General features: G+C 39.9%; 1 protein-coding gene across 1 annotated transcript; it reads right to left on the minus strand.

Annotated features, from left to right (window-relative positions):
- Positions 1-1,967: 1,967 nt before the first annotated feature.
- On the minus strand, positions 1,968-12,133 carry LOC306759954 (protein-glutamine gamma-glutamyltransferase K-like; the record flags this gene model as incomplete). The annotated part of the gene is made up of 13 exons (XM_079245701.1): positions 1,968-2,127; positions 2,236-2,372; positions 2,475-2,635; positions 2,817-3,101; positions 3,217-3,370; positions 3,550-3,742; positions 5,012-5,150; positions 5,268-5,445; positions 8,705-8,812; positions 8,916-9,034; positions 9,523-9,774; positions 11,572-11,763; positions 11,845-12,133. 13 exons carry the CDS (start codon positions 12,131-12,133, stop codon positions 1,968-1,970), a joined length of 2,367 nt encoding a protein of 788 aa, XP_079101827.1.
- Positions 12,134-13,513: the final 1,380 nt, after the last annotated feature.

Here is a 13,513-nt window from a genome sequence, read left to right on the forward strand (position 1 = left end):
CGCCGCTGCAGGTGAGTCTGGTCTGACACAATTGCTGCTCTCCACCGCTCCGCTGAACAGAACAAGCGTTTTGCTGATCGCCACAGACTCCCCGCTTCTCTGTATGCTCCAGGCCAAAAGGTGTGGTTGTCCTCACGTGATGTGCCGTTGAAGTCTATGTCCAGGAAGCTCTCCCCCAGGTTCATTGGGCCCTATGAGGTTCTCTCCATCGTCAGCCCCTCTTCCGTCCGTCTTCGCCTCCCTGGTCATTTGCGCATCCATCCCACCTTCCACGTGTCCCAGCTTAAGCCGGTGCTGTCTAGCCCTCCACCGAAAAGACCCTCACTGGCACCCACTGCCAACATCCATCCTCTCGGACCTCCTGACACCACCCGAATTCACGGCAACTCCGAAACAAGTAGGACACCTTCACTTCCCTGAGAATTATTCCATCATTTCCATTACTCATACATCTATCTTTGCAGAGAACCCCGCCTTCGGGTCTTTCCGGAACCATCCCCTCAGTTCACCAAATAAACCATTTTCACATTCTCCAGATTGCTTAATCGAGCATGTGGGTCCAACATCTTCGCACCATGACATATATATATATATATATATATATATATATATATCTATATCTATATCTATATCTATATCTATATCTGATTCTGATTCTGGCCCTGATTCTGATTAAATGAAATAAGGATGATATTCATTGTCAATAACATATTAACAAATATGTTCCCTATTGATAACATTGAAGAGCATATGCCTGTTGTAAGACCATGTTTTGAGCAAGTTTAGGTGGCTAAATTCATTTATCAATGCACTGTAACTTAGTGTTTTCTTGATTTAGCGATGCACAAGCCATAAAAAGTCTGAAACTTGCTATTATTTCAATATTACACTTGAGGTCCCTGTGTCTGGTTTAAGATTGTTGTTGTTTACTTTCTGGCTCGTCGCAACAGCAAATCATTCCACAGGTGAATTGACGTGTTTTACAGCAGATGCCCTTCATGACATAACCCTCTGCATTTATTCAGGCTTGGGACCGGTCCTCAGGGAACAATCATGTATCCCTTGGTACTGCAGCAGTGTAAGAGAGCAGGACTCGAACCATCAACTCTCAGGCCACAACACAAGCCTGAGCTACCACCACCCCTGTTTGATTTCAACTTGCATACATAAATTATTGTGAATACATAATAAAAATTCATTTTCTTTTACTTTTTCCAAGTAAGTCTTCAATCTACTTTCACTTTTTTGAGGCTGATGTTAATATACCGTATGTTGTGCTACTCAAGCGTGTTTATTTATCCTCAAACCACACCACAAAACTTTTTAGGTGCCATTATCTATATAATGCATCTGCTAAAATGAACAGATAATTGTTATAAACAAGTTACAACTCTGAATCACAGATACAAGAGGGAATTTATAGCTGCCAAAATTTTGTGCAATAAATAACTAAATGCAAACAGCATTTTAACTTCATATTATTTTCATAACACACAAAAATTTGCAGTATTAAAAACACTCACAAAAACACTCTGTTATTGTTAACACATAGCAAAATAACCAACAATAAATATATTGCATATATAAATATAAAATTTGATGAAAACATTGAGCATGTCTTTTAAAAAAAAGCATCTTTCCTTCATTCAAGTTACCATACCGTGTAACTTCTGCCAGTATGTTTTCATTTAAAGTAATCATAATTGCAACGCACCTGTCTTCATATGGTAGCAACATCTGCATCAAAATGAGTAATAATTTGATTCAATTTAATACTGGTTATCATACAATATAAAAAGATTAATCACTCTGAGGTGAAATCCATCACATTTCTCATTACTCTCTGTGGCCTTTTGCTATTTTACCAAAATGAAAAAATGACTGATGATATAATGAGTATCAACCTACGTATGTTGAGAAAATGATTTTCAACAATCAGTTTCAAAGTGTTTTTTGTTTGCAAATCACTATGGAACAGCACTGCCTTTGTCCTCCACAGTAATGTCACACACGCCATGAACTTGCGTAAGCTTCTTGCAGTCCAAAGAAGCCAGCAATTTCCTTGTTCCTGGGAGGGTGGGGACGAAGTGCTCAGTGAGTGTGACGGTTGCATGGCTGCCAATATCTCTGAGGGAGACACAAGAAATGATAGTAGCAATCAGAAAAGAGAAAGTTAGGTAGAGATGGAAAAAAAACGAGTCAGTACTTATATCAAGTATATTTTTTCTGCCTCACCCATAATTAATCGTTCGAGCAGGGAGAAGACCTAGACCTTCCACATGGAATATCACTGCTTTCAACACTTGTGGTAGTGGGTTAGTGAAGGAAATCTCCACCGCCATCTTATTCCCTACCACAGCCTTCCCAATTGGCTGTGTGAGAGAAAAACAGGGAGCAATGAAAATCTGATCTAGAATAAGATCTGCACTGTATTTTTTTTGTTTGTTTGTTTTCTGATAAGCTGGGTTGCTTACTTTTAGAATGAGATCTGGGGTCCTAAGTCTGAAATTGAACTGAGTGGCCAGAATCTGCCCAGTTTCTTGGACCTTGCCTGTAAGCGTCAGCAACATGGCAGCCTGATCTACTAGCTGGTCCTTGTAGGTTTCATATTCTAGGGTCCACTCCAAGATTGTCTCTGCAGTGTTGTTGAACAAAAGAGATGAAAAGTCATATGTTAATGAGGTTTCAGTGCTTCTAGTAACAGGGTTTTCTTCCTATTAGATGAACCCAGGTTTGCTGTTTCCCTGCTGAATCCAGCTAAGCTAAGCTACTCAGATGCTGTTTTTAATGTCTCATTAATTGTTCTCTCCACTCACCCATATTAGGCAGTATTTGCACATCAGTCTTGTCTTTTCTGACTGTGGCTTTGTGGACTCCAGTGTAGTACATGACTGCCAACTGGCTGTGCAGGCTGACATTACGTTGCTCTGAGCTGCTGTTCCTCAGCTTGATAGTCAGCTCTGCATCCTCTCCCATTTTAGGACCTGCACCATCCATGATCACTTCTATTGAGACGTCCTCTGCTGTGGGAGATGATAGGGCCTTTGCTTTGGAGCCGTAGCGACAGGCTGTTTCCACAGCAATGCGCTCCTGCTCCGAGCCTAAGAATGAATGGAAAATTGAGATAATTCAGCAAATAATACAGCAGTAACAGCTCAGTAAGTTGAAGGAATTTTAATGAGAGCAATTGGAGTTTTTCTTTATTTTTTTTCATACCTTCAGGATGTTTATAAAGGTGTGTGATATCACTTCGCTTATCTGAGCCAACAGCCTTGGTGCTGATGTTAAGGCCCACAACGTGTTTCTCACTGTAGATTTGATTAAAGGTACCATCTACATTTCTCTGCCAGTATATTTTGTCACTGTTCACCTAAATAGAGAAAAGGAGTAGCAAGACAGTTAACAAGTAATGCCCTTAACTGATGGTTAGATGTCATTTATTCTGATGAGGGCATTATTAGTACACAGCACGTTTCTATCATATATTACTTAAATCTTATAAAATTCCGATCATGTAAAAACTGAGGAAAAAATGGCTTTTCTACGAACCTCAGCAAACACAAAGGGGCAGTCATGTTTGAGGTAGACATGGCCATTGCGAACAGCAGCAAGAGAAGCAGGTCCACAACGATAGGTGCCCTGACTGGTCTCCTGTGGCGTGGCGTCAACCGCCTGCCAGCCCCCGTAGCCAGGAGGTAAGTCTGGACGAGCCATCCAGCAGTCATTCCACACATGGAAGTTCCTGCAGAAAAAGACAAATTATATAAACAGAAAGCTGGGTTTCCTGAAGCATTCAGCTATATAATGAAGGCTGATGACACTCAGCTTTTCCTTTTCTTCCCACCAGATGACACAACCATCTCAATGAAAATATCAACTTGCCTTGCTGAAATCTCTGCATGGATAAAGGCTCGCCACCGTCAGCTGAATCTGTCCAAGACAGAGCTCATTGTCTGCCCAGCTAATCCTTCCTTACCTCCGCAAATAAGTGTGAAGCTCAACTATATCACACTTGTGCCTATGTCTGTTGCACACAATCTTGGTCTCATGGTGGATGACCAGTTGACCTTTTCAGGTCCATGTTGCCTTGCTTGCCCGTACTTGCCGATTTGTTCTTTACAACATCAAGAGAATCAGACCATACCTGACAGAACACACAACACAGCTTTTGGTTCAGGCTCTGGTCATTTCACACATCAATTACTGCAATTTCCTACTGGCAGGCCTGTCTGCATTCTTGGTTAAACCTCTGCAGATGATCCAGAATGCCACAGCACGTCTGGTCTTCAATCTACCCAAACAGGCTCAAGTCACTCTGCTTCTGAGCCCACTTCACTGGCTCCTGGTCACAGCACACATCAAATTTAAAGCTTTGCTTCTGGCTTACAAAACCATAACACAAGCGGCTCCTGTTAACCTTCACCCCTCAATCCAGAGCTGCATTCCCTTGCAACAACTATGCTCCACCAGTGAAAGACGCCTTGTTTTACCACCACTACGTGGGACCAAATCACTAGCCAGACTTTTTTCCTCTGTCATGCCACGATGGTGGAACGATCTCCCAAACTCTGTCCGCTCTGCAGAGTCCTTGTCTACTTTTAAGAGCAAGCTAAAGACTCAGCTTTTCCAGGAGCACTTCCACACTTAGTTTAGCTATATTTGTCGTGACAGTTGGAGAACTTAGTCCAGTTCTTTGCAGCAAATATTATGATATTCATTCATTGTATTGTAACATAGGTAATATTGCGGGGCAGGGGGAGACAAAATAAAGCCTGTAGTACTATGTCAAGACCGGCGTCCAACTGGACTCCAGCAGTCCACCAGCCCCTTCCTCTACTGTTTGATTTCATGCTTGTATTGTTTTCACTCTCATATGTAAGTCGCTTTGGATTAAAGCATCTGATAAATGACTGTAGAATGGAATAGAATAGAATAGAATAGAATAGAATAGAATAGAATAGAATAGAATAGAATAGAATAGAATAGAATAGAATAGAATAACAAGGCTTACCAGATGGAGTCTCTGTTGAGTTCCTCCATGAGATCCAGGTTATCATCAACGTACACATCTGTTGTCAAGGAGACGTCTGTGTCGTGCGCTGACTCGAAGTTGGTCACAGTTCGACAAGGAATGCCTAAACACCGTAAAACTGCAGGCAGAGTGATAATGCATTAAAAGGGTGTGTTTCTGTATCTGTGTAAGATGTGTTGTAACAAACTGGCACAGATTACATAAGCTTATAATAAACAACAACAACTCTGCTAACCTGTAGTGGTAATGCCAGCAAAGACCCAGCACTGTCCGTATTTGACGGGCATGCCATTGTTTTTATGGTATTCCAGTAGGATCTCAACACTTCCACTCCACACAGTTGGAGAATTTCCACCTGAATAGTCTCCTGACCAGTTTCCTTCCAGGACACCGAGGTCATTAGGGGAGTTTATCTGAACAAATGAAGAGACTCATCCTTAACATCTGACATTTAAAAGCCGTTCCAGCAGTTATCAAACACTTTTTTCTTTTACCTTCCCCATTTTTGTTCCTTAATTTGGCTTTATACAAACAAAAAAAAAAAAAAAAAACAAAAAACGGAGCAGACAGCAATCTGCTGAATGTAATAATAAATGTTTTATTGTCAGAGTAGATGAAACAAGGGTTTTATCATGTGTTTAATGGTTTCAAACAGATAGTTAGAGATGAAGAGCCCACTATCACAACATGAGCTCTCTGAAAAACAAGTATTATTTTGGTGTTGTGTGCTGTGCACCACTACCCTGATTCATGTTTGTTTGCACATCCTTCATTGCATCGAAAGAGACAAAGTGTAGGTGTGAACCAGGGAGCAGAAACAGAAAGGGAGACATTCCTCAACATGAACTTGCATTATTTTAGCTTATACTGGTGTGGGCTTTGTTTAGCTTGAATTTTTATCTGGTTTTAGTTTTGGTCTCTTAGTGTTTAATTGCATGTTTGTGAAAACTTGACCATGCGTTAAAGCCTGTATCAAAACTCTTAAGTCACGTAACCAATGACATGTGACACTTCGTATACCCCAACTAGACACTGGAAATGATGTAACTGATTCTAAGCATTGGTGGTACTGGTGCCATGCCACATCATCTATCAGAATGAGACTAAACGCCTGGCGTTCCCTCCTGCTCACTGCTTTACAGGCTTGAGAGGGTAACGATTCAGAGAGAACTTCCAGAAGGGAGAATCCAGGTAGAAAACTATCATGAATATGGAAATACTTCCACTTTGTCACCCACAAAGGAAGGAGCATATTACTATGGCATAAGATTAAATAGTATCAGATAAATTAGTACTGTATTATAGTTAGTGTATTTAGTATTATATGGTATTGCTAAATATCTATCTGACATTGGCTAGGATAACTGGCAACAGGAATTACCTCTGCCAAGGAGGTTATGTTTTAACTGGTGTTTATCTGTTTGTCAGTGTTCAAGATAACTCAAAAAGTTATTGATGAACATTTTTTTGGGAGTAGTTGTAAAAGTGAAAAGAACTGATCAAATTTTGGTGGTGATCCGGATTATCGTTTGGATCCAGGAAGTTTTAAAAAGGTGTCACGTTCAGCTGCTGCGAATGGTAGTTCAGAGTGGAACCAGTGCTATCTGTTGTGCCCAGAGCACTGGGTCTGATGGATCCGCAAGTATAACTGGGAAGTTTCATAGGCTGTCTCAGTTCATGGTCTGCACCAAGGCCGGCTCTAGGAATGCATAAATGAGGGGGCAGACAGAATTATGAACAGGGCATCTAGCATGCCCGTCATGCTTCGGCTCATTTTTGTTGTTTATAAATTTTTTCTAAATAGGACTATTAGTAGAGTCCAATACTCTGAAGAAATGGATTTCACTTTGTCAGGCCCCTAACCTAAGACCTGTCCAGCTTGGGTGTCCTACTAGAAACTAAACCGTCTGCTGGTATAGCTCTTTGGGTCACTGACGCACGCAAATCCCCTGACCACAATAAGGTAGCAATTCTTCAGGGGGGAAACATTCATTCATTATCCTAACCGCTTAGTCCGATGAAGGACCGACTTTGGACGCCCTGAGTTAGGCCTATCACAAAGAACAAAAGTAGAGCAGAATATCAAACTCCAGAACACAATAAGGTGAAGTCCCTCAAACAATAACCTCAAATTTATATAAAAATCAAGAACAAACTATTCGGTGTAGAGGGGAGAGAGACTTTAGGTGGTTTATATTTATATATATAGGATTTGATTTGAGGGGGCAACGTGTTTGTCTGAGGGGACATTGCCCCCTAATGCCCCTGCCTAAAGTTGGCCTCAAAATCTCATTACGTTGATGGTGTTACCGACTAGTGTGGCTGTGTAATCTATCATTCAGAAATCAGAAAACAGCATATGAACCAAATTTAGGGCTCTTATTAGTGATTCCCACTGATATATGCATAAGCACTTCGTCCAAACTATCATATCTCTCAACAAAATTATGTTGACATATCTGTCATCTAGTTTGTCATCTAGTTTTATCTAAATCATGTGTCATAAAAGCTAATGAGTAACATGACAATACATTGAATCATAACTAATACACTGAGAACACCGAATGTATAGATGATGACCCCCCAGAATGAAGACAGCTGCAAGACTGATTGAACTGTTTGTGTTGGAAGTTAAATCAAGCTGGAAAAATTATTAGAAAATCTGTACCTGTAATAACAACAGCTGACCACCAGATGTCACTGATATGGTCGATTTTATGAGGCTTTGAAGCTTTGACTGCTTTTTTCAGTACAATCACATAGAAGCCTCAAAAGCTTCACAAGGCTTCATTGACCCATCTATAGTTAGAACAAAATTTAAAAAATCACCAAAAATCACTAAAACATGCATGGCCAGTGAGCAGCGGCGTCATGTTGCCAGCGTTCACTACAACTGGAAGTCCTTATTAGTTCCTGTTTCTTCTGTTCTGACCTTCCGACTTATCAAAGCTGTCGAGGTTGATTGGTAAAAGAGTGTTAACATGATGAAACATGAAAGGGTTCTTGGCCTTGTTTTTAAGTAAAGACAGAGAGGCATTTATACTGAAATACACTATAACCAAGTTATATCTCTAACCCCTTAATTAACTGAAAAAAAAACAAAAAAAAAAAAAAAAAAACAAGGTCTGAATTATGACCCTACCATCTGAGAAACATGGATCCATCTTGCCTGGGACACATTTTCTATTCTGTAATACCAACAGAGCATAATTTAATTGCTGTAGTCTAGTATTGTTGCTGACCATGCCCATCCCTTTACGACAACAGTGTAGCATCTTCTGATTTGGTTCCTCCAGCATGATGCAGAAATGTCACACAGGTCAAATTACCTTCAATTGAGTTCTTTTTTAACATGACAATTAGTTCGCTGTACTCCAATTGCCTCCACAGGCACCAGCTTCTGGATATGTAAACTGTATATCTATCACATGTATTATGTAACTGTGATCCCCTACAAGTTCTTTTGAAAGTTGTTGCTGAACTTAATTACAAGTTTAGTTGAGAATATATTTCTCAACTAAAAATTAACATTTTCAATCTGAAAATGAGCCTTCATCCTGCTCCAATTAAATAGACCTGAATGATTTGCCCATACTGAGTGAGAAACTTTAATTGTTTTATTAAATAATATGAAGGTCAGAATGAAAAGTAGTGTATCAGGTGTGTTCTCACCATAGCTGAGATGATTCGCACAACATTAACTGGGTCTCCAAAACCAGAATTAAGAGTTAGACTCTTTTCCAGTATAAAAAGGCAAGCAGCGAGAAGCCCATCGGTAAACTGGATGTTAAGAGACAAAAACAAACGTGAGATGGGGAAGAGTCCATTCAGTTTCTGCTGTTCTACTCATCAACATTGACAGAACAAGGTTTCAGCCACTTACCTGCCCATAGTCCCATGTTCTAGCTCCAATTTGGTCTGCTGTGCCATAGTAGATCCGTCCAACGTCATTAAGGACATACTCCTGTCTCTCATCTTCAGAGTCCATGAACACTGAGTCATCTGATGAGAACCAAAAAGAATAGCTAAACTGAAATTCTTTCTTCTACTTCTGTCCATATTTACAGAAACTGTCAGAAAAGTAGTGGACTTGAGGTGATGAGAAGGCAGTGACACCGTAAGCAAAGCGTGTGTGATACAATGTGTACTTCGAAAGGGTACTTACTCTGTGATAAAAAGGTACATTTTGAAATATTTGTTTATATTCCATTTCATGAAGAATGTAAAAGATGATTAAATGATCCCAGTAAGTTCCCAGCACATCTGAAGTCTGCTTAATCCGCTGTTTTGTACATATTGCAAATTGTGAATGATGTTCAGTGAGCTTGTGAGTTGAAAAACTTTATTGCACCAACAACTTTAACATTTTAGTTTATATGTTTTAAGGTTGTTTTCTTATTCTCCCCATCCCTTATAATAGATATCGTAAATTTCAGGCTTTATACATGTTATACACAATATGCGGGAAAAACAGGTAGTGTTTTTTTTACCTTCACACCAGGGGTTGAACAACATGTAGATGTCATTAGCAGGGTCATGTGTGGAAACGTGTTTTCCATTTGCAGAGTTTGTTTCCACTGTGAGCTGATATCTGCCAATGACAGCCGTGGGTGATGAATTTACTGAAAGCTTTATCCTTCTGTCATCCTGTTCCACCACAGCAGACTCCCATTGTCCGTCCTTCAGCTCCTCCACCAGAGGCACAATTACATGGGTTCCCTTTGACACCAATGGCACCGGCCCTAACAAGGTAGGAGGAAACATGTATCACCCTCATCAGAAAAAAAAAAAGTAAACAAACTGAAGGTGTTCCTGACTGACATGTCCAAACAGAACTAAACTCTTGCTGTACTTTCCCCCCCAATTAAAGCCACACCTGTATTTTTTGTATGTTTGAATAAATAGAAACCAAAATGAAACATTGCCTTGTGTGGAAATAATTAATCTCACCGCAACTGGATTAAATGTTTTATACATCTCTATCTTTACTCATAATTTCCAGTCCTGCAGCCTTTTATTTACCTCCCTTTCTAAACTGTGCAAAGCCACAGCACTTCATTTTTTTTTACTTTTTCTTCTATGTGGGTGTGACCTTGTCTTCATTTGATGTCTTCAAATACGTTAACGTGTGCTGTGTTTCAGGTTGACGTACAATGACTGGACATGCAAAGACAGACATGAACAAGTAAACCGGTGTTGGGTTGAGGCTCCAACAGCAGGAAGTGGCAGTTGTTCTAGTGAACTGGTTCTACAGAGGATCTGTACTTGGTGAGGGATTTGAGAACTATCTTAAAAGCATAGCAATAGCACAGTTACCATAGCAATAGAAACCAAATATCCCACTGAATCTATTTCACTCCCCCTGTGCAGATGAAGCATATCTCAGATACACTGTGGATCACATCATTAAAAGAATTTTGTCAAACGGCTTTTTGGTAAGCAAGATAATATGAAATTGTGTAATTACATGTCACATGTTTGGGGAAACTGGGTGACATTTTGTTTAACTTTATCATTGTGAACAAATGAATATAGAATATTTATTCTCATCAGCACAATTTATGACCGGGCCTTGAATAATGTTCTGCAGCAAAATTTAAATGATAATTATTTATAAAATGCCAAAATTCGGTTATGCATAAAACAAAAATTTGCACACCCATAATAAAACGAGTATGTCTCTGCAACCACATGGTATATTTGTATAGTTTTGGACTCATAGTAAGGGTAACTATTTTGAGGTTTGTGAAAAAATTTAACAGTCATTATTTGAATTTCAGGATGAATATGTTTATCCTTTTGGCTGTATCTCTTCAAAAGCCAACACTCATCAATCGAAGCGGAACAAAATTTTAATGCAGGTTTTAATGCTGACAGTTAAGGCAAAGTCTCCAAAATGACCTTTTTTGACCCATCTAGAAGTTGGACTGTGTGGTAGCATAGTGGTTAGCAATGTGGCCTCAGAAAGAAGGTCCCTGCTTGATTCTCAGCTTAGGCGAGGCTTGGACAGGAACCTTTCTATAAAGAGTTTGCATGTTCTCCCCGTCCAAAGACATGCATGTTATGCTAATTGGTTACTCTCAATTGCCCTGAGTGAGTGTGTGTGATTGTAGTCCTGTGATGGACTGGCAAACTATCCAGGGTATACCCCGCCTTTTTCCCAAAGACAGCTCGGATAGGCTTCCCCCGTGACCCTTCATCGGACTAAGCAGGATAATGGATGGATGGATGTTCAGATTTTAAAAGGTTAAATCACAGTGATTTAAGATATGAGCATAAAAGCACAACAGATGTCTCACTGTGACTGTCCTGAGCCTTTATTGGTAGTGGGGTTCTCAGCAAAGGCAGCTGTGGTTTTCGGCTCTGACCAAGTCTAACTGGTCTCGGTGGGGTGGGGGGGGGGGTGGGGGTGGGGTGGGGGGGGGGGTTGGGGGGGGGGGTGTTTGCTTTCACTTGAGTAAAAAAATTAAATTATGACACAAAGTGTTTAATGTGTGAATGTAGTGGCAAAGTTTAGTGATTAGTGTTTCCTCACAAACCTGTTTTAAGTTCAAGGCGAAGTGTGTCTGTGTTGGGGTCAAACGGTCGAGACAGGGTTATCCACATCTGGAAGGTCTGCCCTCTGCGGATGATGAAGTTGTCATTCTCATAGAGATTTGTGTGATGTTCTATGCGATTTAACCCGGATTTACTTTTCATCAGGTCTATGGACTGCACTTTGAGAAGGGCTGCTGTAAAAACAATGACAGAACAAACTCAAATCTACTGTGTGCTGTTATTTTCTGATAAATATACACGTGAGCTGTACTCACCACCAAGTTCGCCTCCATTTGTTGAAGGTTTTTCGCCATTTATCCCGTCATCCTTATCTACATCATCAGTCCCTGTCACCACAGTGTCTGTGACGTCATCTTCTTTTGGTCGAGGGTAGCAGCACCAGCACGCTTTCTGCAGCCATCTCTGACATGCGTTTTCTTTGGAAGCGTTGCTTTCTTCTGTTTCTTCATGATTTTCCTCCTCATCGCCCCATGATTCAAGAGTGACAGTTGGAAACCGACCCACTGCAGATCTGTCCCTGACTGACCGTGTCACTACAGGCATCCTAAAAGAAAACAAGTGAAATGAGGAAATCCTACATTTAGGATGATGCTGGCATGACAAAGTATTTCCTAAATGAAAACTGCTGTGCACATTTTCCTCTGGAGTTCAACACACAGCTGATGTCTGAAAACTGTCATACTTGATTATTTTGCAATGATAAACTATTCTAATCTAGTGTTCAATTAATTCGTAGGGCAGGGGGTAACTGGCTTCCTTCAGCAGTACAACTGAATTTTGGCAGTAATTTCAAATTTCTGTAATCAGAAGACAGTCTTGTGATGTGGGCTGATAGCCTCATTACAGAAGCTTCCCTTGTAAAAATGTTTTCATTCAAAGTAAAATAATTTTATTAGACGCCTTCATGTGATGGCAACCGTATTTTCAGCAGTGTCAGAATGAATATTACTGAACAAACATATCATCTACCCTCAAATGAGGATATTTTTTTTTAACTTAGAATATCTGGATTAAAGTTGCCAATTAAAAGAAAATAGGTAAACATTTGTGTTACCTTTTGTTTGTATGGTAAATTTTAAGATTTCTTTTTCTTTCAAATTTCAATTTGTCTCCACCTGAAGAAGGAGACTTTCCAGCATTATAAGCAAGCCCTTTCTTTTGGCTTTCATGTATTTCACTTTCCACCAAACAAATACAGATTTTTTGTATACATTTGTCATTACTTAGTTGAAAACACATTTTGGCTCCTAAAAGGGAAAAATCATGTTTGTAAAACTTCATCCAAGGTGGAAATGTAAAAATATTTATCCTGCTGTTGTGTACTGCCATCACCTTAATCTGGTGTGGTGTGGTAGTAGGACTTGACAGCAGTTTGTTCACGCTGGCACTCAGACAGATAACTATATAGTGTCTCACAAAGAATTTTGCATAAAGTTTTGGTGTTTAGCACAAAATTCAGTTCCTGTTCCTGTGCTTGATGACAATGAAAAGTCATTACAAGTGTTGTGATAAATGAAAAGCCCAATTCTCTTGAATTCATTATGCATTGAACTGTCACTGAGGAAACTCTTGTTCTGGCTGTTTTGTGTTTTGATTTGGAATTGAGTTTTTTTTTTTTTTTGGCTCAGCCTAAATGTGCACACTTGTCCCGAACCTCTCATTTACTCTATGGGGTACACTACATAGCACACAACATTCATTCTGTTGGTGATTCAGACACATAGCTGGCTGTTTTCTCCTCATCACAGATAACAAAACTATTAGCTGTCATCATGGCAACTATGACCAAATCCAATCTGAAGTCATGTCAAAGTATCTGTTCTTTCCTATTCTACAGTCTTGTATCCAAAGTGATTTACATCTGACATTGCAAACAACACAAACAAGATATCAAACAGTAGAGGACATCATAAATAAGCACTA

The sequence above is a fragment of the Telmatherina bonti genome, assembly GCF_933228915.1.
Source record: "Telmatherina bonti genome assembly, chromosome: 8".
Classification (NCBI taxonomy): Eukaryota; Metazoa; Chordata; class Actinopteri; order Atheriniformes; family Telmatherinidae; genus Telmatherina; species Telmatherina bonti.